Source organism: Spodoptera frugiperda, chromosome 9 (genome assembly GCF_023101765.2).
Source record: "Spodoptera frugiperda isolate SF20-4 chromosome 9, AGI-APGP_CSIRO_Sfru_2.0, whole genome shotgun sequence".
Classification (NCBI taxonomy): Eukaryota; Metazoa; Arthropoda; class Insecta; order Lepidoptera; family Noctuidae; genus Spodoptera; species Spodoptera frugiperda.
Window position 1 is genome coordinate 10,347,799 of NC_064220.1, and position 23,509 is coordinate 10,371,307.

Below are 23,509 nucleotides of genomic sequence, written 5' to 3' on the forward strand. Positions count from 1 at the left end.
TAATTTCTCCAGAAATATTTTGTGGAACACCTGTTTTTGATGTTCCATATTTTTGATCATCATACATCAATAGCATACAAATAGCTATTGCTGACTAAAGGCATCTTCTTATACAGAGAAAGTTTGAGCAATAATCACCACGCTTGCTCAATGTGGGTTGACGATTTCAAACTTTTCGATGTTTTCTTTTGCCCTTTCACACTGAGTTAATGATTTGTAAAACGTATTTTTATTAAAACCGTAGTGTCCGGAGTTTAAGAAACACTATCGTGCAAAAATAACATTTGGTCGATAATTTTACTATATATCTTATCGCCGAAATAGCTCAGTTGGGAGAGCGTTAGACTGAAGATCTAAAGGTCCCCGGTTCAATCCCGGGTTTCGGCAGAACACTTTTTTTGATGAAATGGACCGTTCATTCAAGACCTTTTATGTATTTTAAAGGGATTTTAGTTAACACCGCCATTTTTTTTTTTTTAGATTTTTTTTATTAATTTACGTATTTATTACTTAAACCACAAATAAGTACCACAGTAATTCCCATAGTTAAAGTCTACCGTTAATATTTCCCACAATTAAAACACACCCTCTATGACAAGTAATAAAAAACTACCCCTATGATACAGTTGAGTAATTTCTACGTGTAAAGGTATATTACTGAACACCTGTGCCTGTGTATTTTTCTACTTCGACAATTTTTTTTATGTCTAATTCACCACAATGTCGACTTTGAAGTCACTTAAACAACTTTTAAATAAATACCAAGCTTCTAAACTAAATATTATATTTCACGATAAGATTTTTAATTAATAAATTCTTAAGACGCAACATGATCGCGTTTTGATCATTCTCCTTTATTTTTTCCGTTAATCGAATACCAAAAATAACTTTAATAAAGTGGGTACCAGTACCGACTAACGACTATTCTTCAACTTCTATGGTTAACGACTTTTAACAAAAGCACTTAACTTCCTATAGAATCCAAATCCCATGCACAAAACCCATTAACCACAAACACATTTCTTTCAATCATTCATCCACAACCACTAATGTCAACCAAAGGTTAACGGTGTTGCCATAAAAATAAATTAACCTAAATCACGACAAATGTTTTTTTAATAAGGCAACCCGGATTTAAGGGTGGTGTTACACGTCACTCATGGTAAGGTGTGGGTGAGTTTCCGTGATTTTCCTTGAATTTCGACACGCAACTGAAATTGTATGTTTAGTATAAACTGTAAAGGTTATATAGAATGATTGATGGATATACCAAGGCTTGGATGGTGTGGGTTTTATTATTCAAAGGTGTATAATGGACAGGTCTAGGTTGGTCAGTAGTTTCGTGTCCATTTTGGCTAGGGTCGTGGGGAAAGTGGGGTGTGTTATTTTTGGCTGAAGGTAATCAATAATATAATGCTTTTTCCATTAAGAACTAACGTTCTAGTAAACTTTTGAATACTATTTTTGTAATCTTGTACGACTATGGCAGAGAGTAAATAGATCACCTGGTGGTAGGCAATCGCTGCCGCCCAGGGACACCCGAAACACACGAGGCGTTACAAGTGTATTGCTGGCCTTTTGGTGGTTAGGAATTTAAGGGTTATTGGGAAATCGGGGATTAGGAACATTGGGAAGGACGGTTGTTGGGCCTCCTGAAACCGCACTCACACAACGCAAGCGTTGATTCACGTCGTTTTTCTGTGAGACCGTGGTATTACTCCGGCCAAGCCGGCCCATCGTGCCGAAGCATGACTCTGCCACACTAAATATATCGCATACATGCAATCATAATTAAAATGTCCTTTTAAATCACCCCTAAAATAACCATTATTAAAAAGCACATAGGTACAGGTAACTATATACTATGTAGATACATATATTATGTAAACTTATATTATATATTTCGTTAAAAGCAAACCCATAGTGTTTATCAACGATCACAACTGTCAGCCGTACGGAAATCCGAACAAAAACTACTGATATTAAAAGCCGACATGAATAAATAAGCCTTCACATAATGCCAGCCTTGTTTTTTTTTCGTTACCATAGCAACGGAGTGACCACAAACAAGCCTTCGATTTAATATGGACTTTATTCTATGGAACTAAAGTAGGTTTTTGTTTGGATGGAGTTTTAATGCCTAATTACTTATGGTATTAGGTGTATGTGAATAATTTATAGGTTATGTCAGTAAATAGATTGATGTTATGTGGAGTAAAGGAATTAGAACAGAAGGTACTTTTTTTAATGTATTTTGTTACTATAATGTGGACTGAAATCTAATGTTGTGATAGAAAATGGATAAAAATGTGGGTGAAATAGAGTTTATGAGGATTTTGTGTTTATTTTAGAAAGTTTATAATTTAATAGTGACATGATATCTGCTTATCTTTTTAAGTAAATGTCGTGATATTATGCTAAATATCAATTGATTTTAAATGATAGCTAATTGTGTTTTATGCCTAAAACTTGTACTTTGAAAAATATATGAAATTCAAAACTTATTACTTGTGTACATAAAAAAAATTAAAAAATGTTACAAAAAGAGTATTCTGCCGAAACCCGGGATTGAACCGGGGACCTTTAGATCTTCAGTCTAACGCTCTCCCAACTGAGCTATTTCGGCTATACAATGAAAACTAAAATTAAGAACCTGGTTTTATCTACCTACCACTGATAATGAGTTGATAAGAGAAATTGATAATTATTGATTTGTTTTTTTTTTATTAAATATCTGCAAAATTATAATAATAAAGCACACGACTTCGCCCGCATTGTCCAATAACTTCACTTGTGTTAGTAAAATTAGAATTATATTAATGACTAGCTTATATTATTCATTCATTCATTAATGATTACGGACTTTGTGACAAATAAACTTAGCCTAAGTTACTCCTTAGTACATCAGCTACCTGCCAATATAAGCCCCTTCAAAATCGGTCTAGCCATTTCGGAGATTAGCGTGTAGAAACAGACAGACAGACAATAGTTTTTAAAAATTTTATTTTGGTATATATGTAATGTAACCCAGAAATGCATGTATTCATATGCATGTAGTAAAATGCTGTTATTTTATTAAAATTATTAAAAACAGACACTCCAATTTAATTTATTAGTCTAAATTTCTTTCCACAACATTTAAATGACGTCACTAATATGTCATTTGTTTTTTCTTTCTCGTTTTCCACATTCCATTGTTCAAAAATAACTTCAATACACAATGACTCCCTCCCCTCCACGCCCGGGGAGGGCAATTCAACCCCCCACACTTTCGATAATTTAATGGCATGATGACGCATGAATTTTATAAGAGGGTGTTTTTATGTACACATAGAATAAATTATATAATATACTAGTTTGTTTAGTTAGGATAAATAAATTTAAAGTGTATCGATTATCCTGGCCAGTTGTAGGTACCCTCAAATAGCAACTAACTTTTTAGGATACAGACTGGAATTATTATCTCTTAAACCCTTAAATTCATAACGTCCAAAAGACGGGCAACGCACTTGTAACACCTCTAGTGTTTCAGGTGTCCATGAGCGGCGGCAATTGCTTACCATCAGGTGATCTGTCTGCTCGTTTACTGGCTTATACCATAAAAAAAACTTGGTCGTCGGCATTTTTATTCAGCCTCTATAAACAAAGGGTCCTCAACATTTATTTATCCCCCTCCTCAACTCCGGAGCCCTCTATAACCTAGCCTAGTGCATCTATCCTTTCTCTCTTGAGCTAGAAATTATACAGCATACAAAATCGAATATTAACTATGAATATTTTGAGATATACAAATGGATTGACTTAATTTGACATTAATGACTGTGTAGACACGGTCTCATACATATTTATGTGGGAAACTCATAAATTACAGTAATATCAGTTGTTTTGTATTGTTTAGTGGTAGGGTAAATATGTGTATAATGTGTGTTTGAAAATCAAACACAAGCTTTCGTATCAATTTCAATAGCCTCACCCCCTATTACATGAGACTTATAACACAAATAGTGAAAAATGGGTGTACATTGTATAGCGCTATTACGTGTCGTAATGTACACCTTTGCCTACCCCTTCCTATCAACAAAAGTGAAGCTAGTGCAACGACAGTTTAGTAATGAAGAATTTGTTCTCATCTCTTTCTTTTTTTGTTACAGATCATACCTAACAAGACCATAAAGAAGTCACACATGAGGTAAGCTTTTAACATGTTATTAAACCGTAAATAACGCTCAAATATATGCTTTATAGCATATATTTGAGCGTATTTTTTTATACCACCTTATCCAATAATGAATAATCCCATTTCTTATGGTGTGCTTATGTGTTTTAAACTTTACAATTTAAGCTAATATTTCCGAATACGGATATGTTTAAAATCTGCAACCCACGTTCCAAAGGTAGTTTTCAAAATTTAAAGCAATCTTACTGCAAGCTTCAATACATCTGTCTTGTGGGTGGATTATGTTAAATTCTTCTCATAAAAGAGAAGATCTTTGTTCAGCAATAGGTAGACAAAATCACAATAATGATGATGCATATATATGAGCATATATTTTGTCACAAATAGGTCACGATGATGAAACGGCATTTTAAAATTTTAACTGATTAGGTATAAACTTTTGGTGTTTAACACCGTTGTCAACGCAACCGCGACCATTTATATTGGTGGGTAGGCAGAAATGGGAGCGTTTTGTCCCAATTGTGTGCTCAGTGGAATGATACGGATGTTGTGGTTACCCACTGAGTCTCAGTAACCGTAACTAACTGCTGATGGTGACGCGTTTAGGCATTTTAGTTGGTGACAATCCGTTAGGCATACTGTAGGTATCTGGACAATATTATGCGATATTTTAGAGAATATCTTAAATAGTTCCAGAATGGCTGCAAGCTAAAGTATGGTACCCATATGAGAAGATTTACGTAAAATATATGAAGGCAATAATTAGGTTTGGATTCTTTCTGCGTAAAACTTTGACAATTTCCTACCAAAATCTAAACCAAATAGACCTATAATTGCCCTGTCTAAATCTTCACCACCTTCACACCTTATCATCATGTATTTTAGTTCCTAAGAATGCTGTAGGATAATAATGCTGTAATATCAAGTGCAATCTAATAGTTAATTTGAAACAGTCAATCGAAATACTTTTTGTACCAAAAACACACAGCGGGAAGACCGAACAGCAGAATCAAAATGGAAGAAGAATCTACACAGAACTACAAATAGAAGATCAGACCATGTTGAGCCTTGGCACTGGGAGAATTCACAGGAGTTCTGAATATACCCGTGAATTTCCTGATGCCTTAGCCTAATGCGGTCTTTTACAGCGAAGAAGAGATGAAGATTGAAGAAGAAATAAGAAGAATTAAGAAGATTCTTATGTTATTTAAAATTTTAAAATGATAAATTAATTGTAAATATTATGCTAAAATATAAAAGGTATAATAGGTATCTAGGTATATATCCTAGATTCAATTATAGACAATCACAATCTTAGAATTTTATTGATTTATTTATTTATTTATTCAACAGGCACATCAACAATATGCATATAATACATTTTTCAATTATCTGACTAATACAACTCGCATGTGCATATCTTTTACAGATGCACACAACATTCTCTGCATGCGAATTTAAACATAAAAGTAGTAGATTGATAGAATTTATTACGAGGTATTTATTTTACAGATAAAAATATTCCATTCAATATTAGTTTTAGTAAAACGCAACAACATATTGAATTATCCACTGAAAAACTATTTTCTAGACAGAAATAGGTACCCTAAAAAACTAAACATAATAAACTTAATTCAATTACCTAATTACTTTGTAATTGTAATTAATTATCCCGTCACTGTAACGTGAGGCCGTGGCTTGTAATTATCATGATATAAGTACAGAAGTATGTGAAAACGTATTATGTGTGGAATGTATGAATGTCTGTTATAATTATTATTACGATTATTACATTAGATAGAATGTTTAGAGACGGTCTTTATATATTATTATGTATTATGGAATAAGAATGTAGTTAATATTCGTTCAATGATTAGACAAAGGTGTACCCTTTCTATAGGTAAAACAGTTTACGTAAAATATTTTCTTTTTAAGTGTAAGCAATTTTTTTATAGATAAGCCGGTAAACAAGCAGACGGATCACCTGATGGTAAGCAATCACCGCTGCTCATGGACACCCGAAACACCAGAGGCGTTACAAGTGCGTTGCCAGCCTTTTAGGGATTAGGAATTTAAGGGTTGTTGGGGAATCAGGGAATGCAGAAAATTGGGAAGGGGCAACTGGGCCTCCGGTAACCTCACTCACACAACCCAAGTTAGATATGTCCTAAAATGTATACGAAATAGATTTTCTATGCGTTTAAGAAGTCAGAGTATACAAATTATAGCAAAGATCGATTTTACATTATCAAGAAAGAACAGTTTCTCACGTTTGAGCTCTTATAGCTATTTTAATCACAAGAACAAACAATAGTAGTATGATTGTAATACACGTATATTATCAAGCTATACAAAACCAGTATAAGCTGGCCCTTTATCCTGCGTAAAGATCATATAAAGCGGGATCAGGATAAACTGGTTTGTTTAACATGATATGCAGCATTACGGCTATACAAATTAGCCGTATGTATATTGACATTCTGTGGGAGTATGTGTGTAAAGCAAATTGTCCCAAGATATATGGATTCACTTCCTATCTCATTGTTTATGAGAGACAGCAGAGTTATTGGTCTAAGTTATGAAATTCAGAAGATGTTGCAATTTGCAATACTTACACAACTAATTTCTATGTTGTGCTTTATTTATTTTTGTTTTTGGCAACCTCTTCTAAATTTAAAGGAACTCTTAAGATAAGATATGTGACATTTAACGTCAATCTTGTTTTCGCCAACCTATTAGTGACACCAATTTTTTATGAGGGTAAAATCATCTAATGACTTCTTCTTCCGCTTTAGGCGAGAGGGAGTTTTAGACTCTTACTGGCCTTCGAGCCGGAGCCCCGGTAAACTTGCTAGATAGTGCACAGCTCCAGATTGGTGACACCTAACAATATATGAAGGGGTTAGATTAGTAAGACTCTCACGTTTTTAAAACTTCAAGACTTAGAGCGGCCGTACACGGACTGCTCGAGCGGTCGGCGTCGACTGCTTGAAGCCGTTGACGGCTTGAAGTGTTCGCGACTGCTCGAGCAGTCGTGTGTACGGCAGCGAATGAATGGCTATAGTTCATCGCGCCGTCGCGGCTTCAAGCAGTCGGTTATAACTGCTTGAAGCCGTCCGTGTACGGCCGCCCTAACTCTTTAGTTTTAATTTTATTTTGATATAAAATATATACGTTTTTAAACTTAAAACACGCTTAACTTAATTAATAATTTACTTAAATAACGTCCTACAAATAAAACAAAATGGCATCATCTGGTGGATTGCACCACGCTAAACGAGAGACGATACAGTTAGTCACGAAGTGATTGTTACCCCATACATCGATAATCGCCGGTTAGCTTCTGTAATCCATATGTAACAGATGATCTAACGTTACTGCTAACGGATGGTTATTGTCTCGTTTTTGTGGTTCGTGGTGTCGACCGCCCAGAAATATAATATTATTGATGTTTTGTTTAAAGCGATCGGAGGTTATTTTTGAATCTTTGATAGGTATATTGTGTTTTAAGTTAATGTCATGAATAAATGAAAGCCCTTTTTAGTTTAAGGCCTTTAAAAAAATAATAGACAAGTAACTGGTTAAAAATGTATTTAACTATACCTACAACATTTTTCAACAATATCATAGAATACTTAAAAGTTGCAAATACGTTGGTGGTCTAAAACTCTTCAAAATATTGAAATACAAAAAAGATGATAACATAAAAATGTCGAAATATTTAAATTGAATGCAATCGGAGTATTAATCATAGTTAATGACTTAATTAGTCAATAAACTCAAGTAGTTATCAAAATGTTTTAATTTTAAATAATTAATGAACATGTAGGTAATTTTGATCATTTACCTACAAGGTTGGAAGTCGCCATTAACATTCAATCAGTTGATAATGATTAAATTTTTAAATAATACAAAAAAAAATCGTAGCTTCAGAAGAGTCATCAACCTACCACAGATGGGGCCCAGTAGGATTATGCCCAACCTGGAGCTACGACTACCTAGCGGGTTTAAGAGGATCCGGCTCGAAGGACAGGAGTAAGAACGGGGTGGTTTATAGTCAGTAAGAGTCTGACACTCTCTCGCACCTCGCCCGAGGCCAGGGAAGTCATTGGATAATTTTCAGCCATAAAATAGCGGAGGGGGCAAATGTGAAAAACAAGGGTTGTCTGCTGTCACCAAAGAGCAATACTTATTAAGAAATCCCATTAATACTAGAAATAGGAAGAAGAATAGGAAAGGTCAATGAATTCCCACAAATAATATTGTCTTTACACTCAGTTCTAAGTACTAAGGTTCACATATAGATAGGGAAGTGAAACACTATCGATATAATGTGTCTCTACCTCGACGACAAACATCATAAGCTGATTGATATGAGTATGAGTAGTGGGGCTATGAAATGCGCGGAAAGTAATGTAAAGGGAACTGTAAACGTTGCAGCATTGGACGAATACATGTTGCCGCTTCGTTCACAGTTTGTATTGCTTGTTTTTTTTTATTGATATAAGCCGATAAACGAGAAGACGAATCACCTGATGCCGAGACCAGATCAGATCAGATTCGCCCATGGACACCCGAAACACCAGAGGAGTTACAAGTGCGTTGTCGGCCTCTTGGTGGTTTAAAGGTTGTTGGGAAATCCGGAATTGGAAAATTGGAAAAGAAGGTAATTGGGCTTCCGGTAACCTCACTCACACAACGTTCTTTCGCGTCGGTTTTCTGTGAGGCCGTTTTTGACAAAAAATAAGTTGATATAAGTCTTTAATGTTCTTACAACACTTTGACGAATAAACAAAAACTCAATCAGATATGAGTAGCCCGTCGTTCGCCTGATAAATCTCTCTAGTTTCACGGGCCGACGCGCCACCTTTTTGTAAGTGATCGTAGACGGATGGGAGTCAGTTTTGTACACAATACTGTGAGCTGCGTATATCTTTGTAGTTAAGTACAGTTCTTAGGTGAGATAAGGCCCTAATGACGATGTAATGAGAATTCGTGGGAAAAGGTCGCTATCGATAAAAAATTGCCAAGGCAAGTAGGTACATCACTATTGCTGTTTTTGAGATAAACCTGTGATTGTTTCCTTCTATTATAAACCTAGAAAATTAATAATTAATTAATGTTTATTTAGACTTATATTACTACCATCTCAAAATGTAGGTGTAACGTCTCTTTGTAATAATCATCGGTAAAACTGCATAACAATCATATACAGGTCGTTAAAAGCAAAACTCTATGAACTAAACACTTACATAACTATAACCTATTTTTTTGACTCCAAGGACCAATCGTAATGGAATTTTCTCGCCTAAGGAGTAACGAATAGGGGACTGTCACAGGACTAGAAAACTGACTAAAACCCACTTTTTTTTGAAGAGGGCGAGAATATCATCCAATAAATATTTCTCCCGCCTTGGGTGAGGCGGGAGTGTCAGACTCTTCAAACTGATAAAAAAATTACCACCCAATTCGAAGTCTCCTGCTTTGAGCCGGAGCCCCGGTAACCAGTTATCCCGTTTCACCTATAACAAAACCTAAACTTATAAAGAAAAGATCAGCCGTGTTATTGTTTCATTAATATTCATACAGAAGCTCAATTTGACCAGGTAAACCGGAGCTCAGGTAAAAAACAACCCACTTAGTAAGTCGTTAGTTACAAGTATCATCAAAATCTGCTCAATATAATTTCTAAGAAAAAATATAATGTTAGGTTATTTGGCTCGTGCCACCAAACAAGCCATTGGCTATAATTATACCAGTTATTTTGGTAATTTGGAAGAATTACAACCAAAATGGTAGAAGGTATACTCAATTACTGAATACGTAGGTAGGGAAAAAAAATATGATAATAAGATTTTAGACATCACGGACGGCTGCGGACTACCTAAGACGGGTTTACCGGGGTTCCGGAATATTTCGAAAAGCAGGAGTAGGAACAGGGTGATTTTTAGTCAGTGACACTCGTCACTCGCCTCTCCCAAAAGCGCAAGGAGAAGTCACTGGATGATTTGCTTCCCTAAAGAAAAAGACATCTTTGACATACGAATGAAGGAAAACATTAAGGTGGGAGGAATATGTCGGGCTTAGTTTTAGACCGTGAAGAATATAATTTATTAGTTTTATAAGTTTGAAATCGATCTTTCAGACCTTAAGTACCACGTATCAAAGGCGTGATTACTACCTGCCTTCTCTGTGTCGGGCAGAGAGAGCCGGTCTTAGCTTAGCAGTAAGAGGATACTTACGACGTTTTATAGACTGAAAAGGATACCCATAAAACAAAATAAGCCTTAAACCACCTTCATTATAAAAATTGGCAAGAAAATACGAATGGTGTGCATCTAAAAAACTTATGAATGGACTACTTAAGATGAGTGTTACGCCCATTTCTAAGAAAAGGCTTCGTTCAAAGCAGATACACCTGCTGCCGATCTCTCAAATTGTATATTAACTGACGAAGAGTATAAACTCATACTTCTTTGTTTACAATACTTAGTTTGTTACGAACATACGGTCTGTCAATATGAAATATTTATTTTTAATAATATTCTCTGTGACATATATAAAAATCAGCACTTCAAATTCAACAAAAGTAAGTTATGTTTTTGTCTACCTTTTCTACCTGCTACCTGTGAACGGGCCGCCTAGTCAAACTAGTTACTACACACACACTCTTAAACACATAGAAGAGAGTCTATACCGTAAAATTCGTTACTTCAAAAATAAGTAACGTCTGGGGGCCCCGGGATCTTACTCTAATAGAAAAAATAGATTATTTAAGTCTACAAGTGAAATCGGATGAGGTAACCTTGACTATTCTTAATTAAATTACGAAATTCTAATCAACAAGTATCAGCAATCGTAACCAAGACTAAAGACTTATGTTTAGACATAGAAACAATTAATAGTGTTAACCGTATTCAGACTCTTAAAAACTTATGGTATAAGAAACTTCAAAACATATTGAACAATTGACCTGAAAACCCACAATAATCGTTGGTACCTAAGTACATTATTGACAAACACTACAGCTCTACTAATACACAAACACGAAACTCTATTAATAGCCATTACGTGTGTCAATTTAAGTAATTGGTAGGCACCAATAATGAATCTACTTTCTTTACAGTAACTATAGAGAATAGAGGTTGATATAATATAGAGGTTGATCTATCAAAATAAAAATAATCCTTCCAAGCTGGTTTTGACTACGGCGACTACTACTGGCGTCTATCATGGGCTTATGTGGCTGGCAAATCCACCTCTGTTTATAAATATTCTTCCACAGTCTTCTATCAAAATATAGGAACATGTAATAAATACTCTGCTGTTAAATACACACAATATTTATATTATTTTAAAAATGACATCGTAATACGTCCTATTGAGGGATTGCCCTATCTCCGTATTTAACCAGCGGTTTGGGAACTTAAGAAGATACTCTTCTCTAGATGATTACTTAAGCTTCTAGGCCATCAAGAGTCTAGATTTAAAAAAAACGTTGTTTCTATGGAAAGTAATAATATATTTTTTGGATTTGTTGTCCAAATTATCTGTCTGTGTGTACATTATAATTCTGTTCGTCCTTGCGTGCGGGAGCGGCGTTCGCTCTGTTATTACGCACGGCAAGGACTGCCGATAATTTGCGCGCTAGTGATGGGAAATAACTTATCGATAATATTTGTACAAATTGAAAATAAGTAATTCAAAGCCTGATCAATGATTAGTGCCTAAGTCGACGGCCAAATTATTAAAGAACAAAAGTAATGAAAAAAAAAAATTATATTTGGTATATGATAGAGGTAGATACTTAGTTAACCACAATTGGGACCCAGAAGGGCTGATGCCGATCCAGAGCTAAAAGACAGAAGGGTGGCTTGAGAAACAGAAGTAGGAACGGTGTGGTTTTTAGTCAATAAGAGTCTGACACTCTCTCTCGCCTCGTCCAAGGCGGGAGAAGTAATCATTTTCCACCCTAATAAATAGTACTAAGCTAAAATACAGCTCGAAGCTATTCGACGAGATTTTTAGATTAGTAAAGTAATAGGGGAAAAAAGTGGTGTAATATATAAGTTTACGAAGCACATTTGTTCTACAAAATACTTAAATAAATATTATAGGTTTACTTTGTAAAATTACCACAGCTCAACTTGCTACTTAATACAACTATTAACTTAGGTACTGACATTAGGTAAAACATTCCAAAGTTCAACTCATGGCCTTAAAGTTAATACCAATTTGATCTAGATTGATTCTGGTAATGTATTTTATATGAAAACGTGATGGTACATTTTAGTTCGTTAGTTTAAAATAGTTTTTGTCTAATAACGTGCAATAATGAGTATGACTAATTTAAATCTCAGCCATAATTGTTCTGCGGACTGCCTAATGGGTTACTGGGGCTCCAGCTCAAAAAGCAGGAGTAGGAACGGGCTGGTTTTTAGTCAGTAAGAGTCTGACACTCCCTCTCGCCTTGCACAAGGCGGGAGAAGTCATTGGACGATTAAAAAAAATGTGATTTATTGTAAGAAAATATGTTATTTTTGCGTGCAAAGGGTAGGGTCAAAAACCAGTAGACGTCGAAAAAACCAACACGAGTCACATTTGAAAATGATTTTGAAATCGTAACAACCGAATCGACTATTATGACTTTACAAACTTATGCTAACATCACGAAATATGGCCGACACGGCGCCAAAAATGCAGACACCCTATAAGAAAATATTTAACATAAAAACACCGGGCATCGCCCTAAATGGGGTTGGTATAGGGGCGCTGTGGGGTGGCGGAAACCCCTAATGGTAGTTTGTCACGAACAACCCACCCAAATTACCACCACGTCGAAAGTTCCTAGAAATATATGAAGGTATATGGGTTTTTTCGTCTACCATCATAATGTTTTGAGCTGTTCAGGCACGCTATTCGTGATTTAAGCTACACTATCTGAAATGTGTAGGTGTTTTTATAGAATTTTATGGTAGTTTATGTGTTTGGGGATGGTAGATTAAGGATTCTACTTTATAGAATCTTTAAACTTTATATATCCTTTATAAAATGGTTAAAATTAGGATTCAGTTTTTAACTGATTCAAGTCTTTTTATTCCAAGTTTTAAATAAACTTCTACGTTTTTCTACGTATTCTCCCAAATTTTGCAGTCGATATTTGAAAATATCTGTCATTAACTGCCGCATTGCACCACAACAAAAGTCCACCTTCCAGACTACTACAAATTTCCTTCAACCACCCTTTTATTATGTAAATAAGCCACCAATTTCCGAAAATCGACATCCATTTTGCGAGTGCATTACATGCAAAAAGCTTCGAATGGAGCCGGTAATGGGTAGTTTCCTGGCAACCCCACGCCAGTCGTGCCACGGACTGGCACCAAAATTGTGCAAACTTATGCAGGCTTACGTGTTTCGTTGGCAAAGTTTGCCAAGCCATTATTGCCGACGAAAGGGTGAAATTTTCACGAGAATCCGGTACCTGTGGGTGATGGCCCCTTTGGTAGTGTGGGGTGCAATTTTGTTTTATATGATAAGGTTTAGGGTTTAGTTGATGGTTGAAGCTATCTTTATAGTGCTGAAGTTAGATTGAATAAGTCTAGAATCTTGTATTATGTAGTGGGTATGTTTGAACTGAAGCATTGTGGAGGTTTTCGCTTGCTTTTACATAGTTTTAGGTAAAAATTTATTATTATTTATTAGTAGAAAAAAACATGCATCATTTTACAGCTTAAGCCAATAATTATACTGGCAATACATTATAATATAGTAATTGAAGTGAATTAATTTCATAAACGAATCGATGTGACGGATAATATTATTTGGATAGTGTTAAATAAATATCGTATTAGCAGACAGGGAAACTTGGGCAGTATATAAAAACCTATTTCTTTTATTCCACATTTTTTTTTATAGTAGATAGTAGATGTCTAAAAAATGCATCAAAATATTTATAACTCTTTCTTTTCTTTCCAGGATATGAACATGGAGGGATCCTCATCAGACTATAGTGACGAGGAGGTCGGAGTGCTGGCACGAGGTCAGAAGCTGTGGGTCCGTGGCGTGAGGTCACATACCACTTGTGCAGACATCGTGAGAGCTCTACAAGACGCTCCCGAAGGTAAGGATGAAGATTGGTTTTAGTGATCATGGTGTAATAGGGACATAAAGATACAAATGAAATGTTGTTCAACGTAATGAACTTAATAGAAACCTTTGTTCAGTAGAAGACTACTCCCAGCTGATGATGATTGTGGGTTTATCACACCATTAATTTAATTTTTAAGCAAGTGAGATTGCCAATCCCCTTGCGCAAGCGTGGTGATTAATACTCAAACCGTCTACGTGTGAAAAGAGACCTTTGGTCAGTTGTGGCCACTTATAGGCTGTTGAAGTGAGATTTTCAAATGAAATGACAGGTGTAGTTCAAAAATTAATGTTAATCTTTGTTGATTAGCTGGAGGTGGACTAAGCGAGCACGGTGAATGGGTGCTGGCTGAACGATGGCGAGGAGTTGAGAGACCACTACCACCAGATGTACCAGTTCTTCACGTCCTGGCAGCATGGGGAGATGCTAGGCATGAGGTCAGTATACATAATCAAGTTCAAATCCAAGGATTTTATAATCAAGAAGAACTTTAATGGTATGATTGCTTATATTTAATGTTTCTACTATGTATATAGCATAGGTTCTTCGCTGTCACTAGATGGTATCAAACGGGTTCTGTCAATTCTAGTATAATCCCCAGAATTAGCTAAGTTATGACGAGAAGAACCATTTTCTCCAGTCAGTACAGAAGAAACACTTAATAAAATAAAGATAACTAACAACTCTGCTTACTTTCCTAGGTTCGTCTGGCTCTTCGACGAGTTTCAAGTGGTGGAGAGGATGACTCTGGTCGAGACAGTGATGGTGGCAGTCGAGGTGGCGCTCGACGGCGAAGGAGACGAGGTCTCAGGGCTGCCACTCCACCTCCCAGAGCCAGGAGCGAGGATCCAGCGGCCAGGCTCGTGTCAGTCATACAGCATCAAAGCAGAACTATTCATCAACAGCTTGATAAATTAAGGTACGAGTCTATGTTACTTTATTATCATTCTTCTGATAATATGCCCCATAAAAATGTACGTCAATATTCTGTAAAATGTTAATTTTATCACCAATAAATTACATATTGTAATTAACTAAAATAATATTTACAGAAAAATTTTTACATTTACATATTTCATTTTATCTTTACAGAGAACAAGAAAAGCTCATCGACCACTTAGAAGACCAGACGCACAAGAATCGCATGGAGAAACACGGCACTAATTACCTTCTCGAATCGTACCTGAGAGACCTGGGCAGGTGTAGTGAAGTAAACGACAGTCAGGCTGGCAATAGCGACAGTGGTGTAGGCGTAGGCAGCGGCACTCCTCCAAGAAGACACACAAAACACAAATCCAGGCGAGAAAGACACCTCATGAGAGAACACTACTTCACAAAAGAACTAACAGACATATGCCAAGTTAATTCCGAGAGACTAATGCAAACACAAAACGACACAGACTCAGAAGCGTCAGCCGACGAGCTCTCAAGAATACGAGAAGAAATCGAAATGCTGGAAAAACTAGCGATAGTCAACAAACGGCTCCACCGAGAAGAAGAATTAGTTGTAAGACTAACAGCAAAAGTCAAAAGGTATATGGACGAAAACAAAGCGAACAGCTGCGAAAATGTATCTCAAGTGACGATGCTGCTCGACAAAATTGAACAGGACCTCATGAACACCGCTAAAGAGATGCAAGAAAATGCAATAGAATTGGCTAAAGCAGACAGCGAGATTGAGAGTAGAATGAAACTCCTCGATGAATTGACGTTAGAATTAGAAGAAGAAGAATTGCAGAACACTGTTCTAGAAAGACAACTCAATGAAGCGTCGAGTCGTCAACCCATTCTTCTGCAAGACAGCTACGTACCTGTTCTAGACCAAACAAACTTAAGCCAACCATTTACCTATGGCAGTCCAGGATACGTTCTTGACACGTTGGTATGACATAGGTTTAAAATCGGAATCACTGTCCCAAAGATGTTATTTTCAAATTACCATATTGTAAGTAGGAATAAGATGATTCTTGGTAAACAGACCTCAATGATTTACTGTTTTTTTTTTAATAGACTTAAGACAATTGCCTATCGCCATTAATTTGTGTTCGTTTCAAATAGAATTGAAAGTTGTTTAAGATTTTCAATTTAAAGTCCACACGGACCCACGTTTGGCATCGTACGCATCGCACGCATCGTACGCATTCCGTATGATGTCATAAGCACGCATCGCATGTAGGCATTGCTGATGATGCGGTCCGTACGATGCGGATCAGTGGACGCAGTTGTATGAGTTTCTATACAAGACAAACTAAAATCCGTTGCGTGCGGTGCGTGCGATGCGGGCCTGTGGATTTGCTTAGCTTTAAGTAGATCCCACAAAAATGTGAAATGAGAGGCAAAATATTATGCAATTACATAAACAATGCAATTACCCAACCAATAATAATCCAAGAAATATAGACAAAGAACGAGGAATCTCTCAAGTTTACCTGCATCAAAATATAAAGGTTGTTTAGTAATGTTCTAGATTATTTTTAAACGTTATTTACACGCATGTATCTGATATTTTATATTAATTGTATTATCTATAAGTATAATAAGGTGCTGATTCGCTTGTAGATCGACTGAGGATGTGGTACTTATTGGGTTCTTTTACTGAGAGTGAGAAAGAGATGGAAATATATGTTTGTAGTCAATTTTTTAACGAAGGTCTGCCTTTTCGTACCTCATTAATTTGAAGAATTTCACTGTAAAGCAATTTGGTAGTTTATTCAAGTGAATGCAATAAAATATCCCTAATTAATACATGGGAATGACACTGACATTCCATAAAATATGTCAAATCTATCAAATTGACATTTCTTTTATTTCGAATCGGTTAGCATTTAAAATACTATTTGTCTCGTAGATAAAATAAAAAATAACATCGTCTGTCCTTTTCTTTCTTAACCTGTTAGTAAGAGAGAGCGATAGTATACAAACTTAGTTGATTTGTAAGTGTATTTGGTGCTCTAACAATACATCAATGGTGCTAAGACTTACCTAATGTAATCAGATGTAAGACTCATTAAGATTTAAATAATTAAACCTTAGATTATTTATATGTCTTCACAGACTGTTAAAACCATCGTCAAATAAAACTAAAATCAATCTAAAATTGTTTTATTTTCTGCTGTGACAATTTCCTATGAGTTTTACACAATCATAAACTGGCAACATTTAACATTCACACTAAGAAAACAAATGACGCCTGTAATGCCTGTACAATCACACACAAGCAAAATAAAATGGTAAGAGAGAGAGAGAATCCTCAAGTGTCGGGGATCGCGCGACGATCTCCGGCCACCGTAAGTGCGGATCTGTGGTCTGGCGAGCAAGGGTAGCTCACCACCTGACTAGAACCAGACCCGTGCGTATATCGCGTCGCGTTCGCGCGCGCCTCTGTGAGCTATCAGACCACCTTAGATCGGGCTCAGTAGGGCTGATACCTGATCCAAAGCTGCGTTCTACCTAGCGGGTATACGGAGGGCTCCGATGCTCGAAAACCAGGAGTAGGAACGTGGTGGTTTTTAGTCGGTAAAACTCTGACACTCTCTCTCGCCTCGCCCAAGGCAGGAGAAGTCATTGGATGATTTTCCCCTCTCAAAAATTCCTCCTCGTGTCCTATGACGCTATTTAGACATATAAAATGATATAAGTATTAAAGATATCTCTCTATTTGCCAGTTTTATTCTCAACATATCAATCAGATAAAAGTGACACAAAATTGAAACATTGCACTATATGTCAGTTATAAGATATTTATCTGAAGTTATCAGAGATCTATAAACTGGTTTTTAGGATAAAAAACATATAGATGTATGTACGTAATGTGTCTAATATCAAACTCATGAACCAATTATATAAGAAAATTAAAATACTGAGTTTGTATTTCATTTTATCACGTGTGTGATTTATCTTATCCTTCATTGAAAATAGCATTATCCATTTCTGCAAGAGTTTAGTCAAACAATTTTGAGTTTAAATAGTTACTTCTATCTAGGTTAGATCATCTACACTAAGATATAAGAATGAGGTAAGTAAAGAACAACAGGGTATCGCTATACCTATAAAATTAAACGAATTAGGCAGTACACAAAACTAATTTTCTTTTTAATTCATAAATTAAAACACAATGTACTAAGTTACACATAGAACCACTCTGTAATAATTGTTATAATATAGCATATGTATAATATTATGTAATTAATGTGTACATAATACAAATGTAAGTACAACGGTTATAAAATACATTTATTTTACTTATAGTGTAATGAACAAATCTCAGAGGGTCGGCCTCAGAGAAATATGGAGACACACATACACCAATACATACTTGCACTCGCTATTTATTATTTCTTTACTTTCCCGCTAGGGGGATCTTGAGCTCTCATCGACGTCGAACCTAACTAAATTGAGATAACGAAATCATAGCGCGATCTATCTCGATACTAACACCATCTATCGAGCGCAATTTTTAATGATAATAATATTTTATTATAACTTTTGATCGCGCTATGATTCCGCTACTACTTCGAATATGTAATAAGAATTCATTTGTCAGAGTATTCCTGAATCACCATTTATTTATAAAATATTTCCACAGTCAAAATACCAATTTATAAAATTCATAATATAATAAGCTGAACTCGTAGCAATCAAAACTCGGGAACATTTCTACATCGAGTTTCAAAGGCATATATAGACAATATTTTAAAATTAACATAAATATATGTAGATGGAAATGAATAGATAAGTTTAAACAAAATCCTAGCTAGAGGTACAAATCGATGTTGAAAGGGTAATTGATCGAAGCGACATTTTTTTTATATTAATTTATATACATATTATTCGGAATCACCGAAGCTTTCTCCATCAAATGATGTATATCTCTTAGAACAAATTAGCTTCTTAACCGTCGATATGATCATCGTATGCTGATCCTTCACTTATTTAATTCGTAATCAGGTTCATAATAATCTCCTACATCAAAGGTTTTCCCATCGACCGGGTTCTCAGCACTTACAATACGAAGATCTCGAAGACCAGGAATCGATATCCATTTGTAGTATAACCGAATAGCCAAGCCATAAGGATGCTTCTTCCTCTTGCCACGAGCCAAAACATTCTTTGTGTTATATATTGGCCGCTGTGTCACCTTACCTAACAGTGGTTGTGGTTCCTTCTCTCTATTCACTGCTCTCATTATTCCATACAAAAATTTCGCCCACCCAGGCCTGTAATAGAACGCGATCATTTCCGACCATTGCTTACACGCATAGTCGTTACGTTCCGCATTAGGACCCCATGTAGTTATCTGGTTCCAAGCATTGTGCTCAAACAAATCTGCTTCCTCACTTACGGTACCTATATCTCTTGCCTTCTTAAACCAAGTTGCAGCCACAAAATTGATATCAGTGGCCAGAATCATAGCCATATCGTCAAAAATGTCCAAAAATAAATTAACCGTCTTTTCAAAGTTATTCGTGTTTCTCTGTTCCACCAGTTTAAGAAATATCTGCTCGGTTTTATATTGCAAAACTTGTCGCGTCAAGTCCACTACATCGTAGCGATATCCCTTAGAAAAACAAGTGCTGTTCTTGATGAAAAGTAATTTATTCAATGCTTGAAATAAATCACTACTATTATACCAAGACCACGGGCTGTAGTTGAAACTAGGCTTTTTGGTCGTAATGTATGAGCCATCTATTTTGCCGAATCCTTCATAACTATAAACACTTTTAAGTAATAATGTCCAAGCTTCTGAGGCGTTGCACCCATATCTTCTTTCTGCGTAGTCAGCGATCCACGCATTGAGGTCCTCGACGGGAGAATTGCGCCAGGCAGACTCCAGCATCAGGTCGTACACTACATAGTTCTGATTGATTCCTTCCGGAGTGAGGCCGATGCCGATCATGGTGCTGTTAGCTCGCGCCCGCACTTCGTACACGTCCTTGTTTATAGTGACCATATTGCCGAACATGCCCAGCGTACCACCGAAGTTGTGTAGCATGCACCAGATGAACGGCTGACCATAATACATGTTAAAAGAGTTATATTTTGGTAACCTCTCTGATTCCATGTCAAGGACAAGAATTCTTCCATTTGGCACTGCGTCTAAAAAGGCTTCAACTCTTTCCTTTGGCCACTTTTGGTTTACAAACATAGAATTTTGCACAACCCAAACTGCTCGTTGATCGAACTCATACAGCGCTGCAAAAATACTTCCAGCTGTCTCGAGCGCTAACTCTGTGTCAAACTCAGTTAAAGTAACTTCATTAAACGGATTTGATATGTATATGTGACAGCCTGGAATGTTACCCAATTCTTCTAAAAACATCTTACCAAGTTTCTTAAATATGTGATTGATCGGACTAACAAACAACCCGCAGCAGTAGTCGGTACCAAAGTTATTCCATGGTTGCACAGTGTAAAACGTTTGATTCGGAAATAACCTGGAAAATTCCACAGGTACATGGCCATTAAACGCTGGTAATATAGGGATAATGCCAAGATTCAGTAAAGTGTCTATAACTGTTTGTTGTATCTGTAATTGTAGTTTATGCCACGCGGGAGGCAGTGGCCCGCCCCAGCCACGGATGTTACCAGCTCGCAACCAAGTTAAAAATGCTGGTCCAGTGAAGTGATTGTCTATTTCTCTTTGTGTCATGCCAAGTTTACGGTATATCCGGGCCCAAATAGCTTCTTGAGCTACAGGGGCCAATGTGAGATTGATTCCATTCAACGCCATCCATTCTATGTGCTTCTTCCAATCACCGACGTTCCACCAGACGAAGCTAAAAGACGTGGTGCACGTGTTCTGGTAGTAGCGGAATCGGTCATTTGCTGTAACTGTTTCGTCAGCGTAGGGAAGTAGTTTTGGAATATTTATGCGCTGGGTCTGCCACTCAATTTGGCTCTTACAGTATTTCTTGAGGTAATAGTTGAAGCCCCAAACAGCTGCTACTCCGGTACTGGCTCTGATGAATAAGAATCCGTCACCGGTCTTTATGTTAAAGGAGTCCTTGCCGTTACGAAACCAGACATGGTTGACTTCGACGGATACTTGTTTTGTGTACCGTCTTATGATGTGCAACGCGGCCCGTTTTTGGGCGTGAGCCGGGGTCACTGTCTGCAGTTTTGTTGGATCTAGGTATTCTAAGTCGAGTAATGATACAGGATATGGTACTAAGACCAGTGCTAAGAATGAGGACCACCACATAATAACACTTGTCTCGAACTGAGGTCTGCCATGAACTTCATAGGACATCAGTATTGTGTTGTATGCTATATAATTAGGTGTATTGTTGTTATTGTGCATGTGGAGACAAAGCATGGAATTGCAAAAAGAATCGTTGTATTACAAATTCCTTGTTGATAATAATTGATGACTAAGATCTTATGGGATGCTATGTCCATGAAATCGATACTAATATTATAAATGGGAAAGTGTGTGTCTGTTTGTTTGACCGTCTTTTACGGCAAAACGATACGACGAATTGATAAGAGTCTTTTTGGCATCTAGTGACAGACAGGAAATAGTTGAAAGACATTACAAAACTACATAATGGATTTATTGGAATAAATAACTTTAACTTTGTCACTCTCCAGCGATTTCCAATATGGCAGCGCGGGCGACGCACCTACGAGTTTGCAAAATGGAAATTGGAAAAAGCACATCATATTCTACGAAATTACCAATTATTAAAACTACCATACCTAATGAACTATACCTATTTGTAACTAACAGAAATAAATAATGCATGTTTTTTTGCATATCTGTCTCACAATCCCATAAAAAAAGCGAGCGAAGCCACGGGCAAAATCTAGCAGTAACATATTTTGTCTATTGATGACACTATACTCAACAGCATCTGGTAGCTATTTAAATTAGTCTTACTCGGTTGCTAAGGTGACTAACTCAAGTGGCTCGACCGGAGTAGATACCTAATACCACGGCGTCACAGAAAACCGTCGTGAAACAACGCTTGCGTTGTGAGTAGGTTACTGGAGGCCCAATTACAACCACTTCCCAATCTTCCCCAACAATCCTAAAATTCCTAACCCCCAAAAACAATGCATCTGTAACACCTCTGGTATTTCGGGTGTCCATAGGCGACGGCGATTGCTTACCATCAGGTGATCCGTCAGCTCGTTTACCGGCTTATACAAATAAACAGTGATTTAAAAAAATACTAAAATCTTTTTACGTATAACTAACAAACTATGAATATGTATCTAAATCATAATATTTTGAGTATTTTTCAATAAATATTGTTTTACTGTTCTGTGATGTAATCCGTTTGTCATACTTCCTTCCTAAACTACGTAAATGTAAAGGTACCTAAGTCAAAACATTTTGTGATATTTTTTTTTTTTTGTAAATATTGTTTTGGCGTTCTGATGTAATCCTTTATGTCATACTTCCTTCGTATAGTATGTAAATGTAAATATTATGTTTAAACACGTGAATGTTTGTTTGTGTATCACCATTTCACGACAAAAATGAGCGACAATGAATCAATCAAAAACGCTAGAAAACATTTTTTTTTTTCTTTTTATAATTTTCATCGTTTTTGTTTTCGTATTATTTATGCAACATCAGGCTAAAGCAGTTGATTAAATCATTAATTCATTTCATTTCAATAGGTACCTACCTATTTTGAGTATGTTTGTTTCTCAATCACGTCAAAATGACTGAAGGGATCGGGATGAAACTTGGAGCAGGAGTAGACTATGGTCTGGAATAACTGATAGGACTTTATCTCACGACTCTGCAGGCGAAGCCGCTAGTGTTTTGATATATTTAAGTAAATATAACAATGGTTACGGTAATTAGAAAATTCAAAACAAGAAACGTTAAACCGGGAAATGGACGCTTTTTGCATTAGATGACGCAAAAAAATCATAATAAAAAATATACTCACGCCTCTCTGACTTCCATCAAACTCATGCATCTGGTTCTTCCATGGGTATGACGAGTAACTCAGTATTGCGTATTTTTTCAACATCTCTTCAATGAAGACAGCAATTATAATAATCTCATAAAGCATTAATTGCCGAAAGAAAACTGTTGAAGCCTCAGCGTCGTGACGGTTAACAAGTTAAGCAGCTGCTGTAGTATGAGCTTCTACTAGTCCTACTGATAGATAGAGTTATAAAAAACAGAGGTCAAATCTGCGATTTTAGATCTACGGCGCTTT

General features: G+C 36.4%; 2 protein-coding genes and 2 non-coding genes across 8 annotated transcripts in view; 2 read left to right on the forward strand and 2 right to left on the reverse strand.

The window, feature by feature from the left end:
- The window catches only part of LOC118271303 (apoptosis-stimulating of p53 protein 1), a 119,136-nt gene extending 102,722 nt beyond the window's left edge, over nt 1-16,414 (forward strand). For all 5 annotated transcript variants that reach the window (XM_050696094.1, XM_050696093.1, XM_050696097.1 and 2 more), the window contains 5 exons: nt 4,152-4,189; nt 14,156-14,300; nt 14,637-14,764; nt 15,029-15,246; nt 15,420-16,414. In XM_050696094.1, coding sequence (XP_050552051.1) covers nt 14,159-14,300; nt 14,637-14,764; nt 15,029-15,246; nt 15,420-16,215 — 1,284 coding nt within the window. In that variant the 5' untranslated portion in view covers nt 4,152-4,189; nt 14,156-14,158 and the 3' untranslated portion in view covers nt 16,216-16,414. The remainder of the gene's footprint in view (nt 1-4,151; nt 4,190-14,155; nt 14,301-14,636; nt 14,765-15,028; nt 15,247-15,419) is intronic.
- Trnaf-gaa (transfer RNA phenylalanine (anticodon GAA)) lies at nt 315-387 on the forward strand. The gene has a single exon. It is a non-coding gene; the product is annotated as a tRNA-Phe (tRNA).
- Trnaf-gaa (transfer RNA phenylalanine (anticodon GAA)) lies at nt 2,554-2,626 on the reverse strand. The gene has a single exon. It is a non-coding gene; the product is annotated as a tRNA-Phe (tRNA).
- A 2,697-nt stretch (nt 16,415-19,111) lies between the features above and the next one.
- Nucleotides 19,112-21,690, reverse strand: LOC118271305 (alpha-N-acetylglucosaminidase). The gene has a single exon (XM_035587340.2). It carries the CDS (start codon nt 21,640-21,642, stop codon nt 19,252-19,254), a length of 2,391 nt encoding a protein of 796 aa, XP_035443233.2. The 5' UTR covers nt 21,643-21,690; the 3' UTR covers nt 19,112-19,251.
- Between the last annotated feature and the right edge of the window lie 1,819 nt (nt 21,691-23,509).

Coding starts and splice junctions, on each gene's coding strand:
- LOC118271305 (XM_035587340.2), bottom strand. CDS start 21,642: ATGCTTTGTCTCCACATGCACAATAACAACAATACACCTAATTATATA.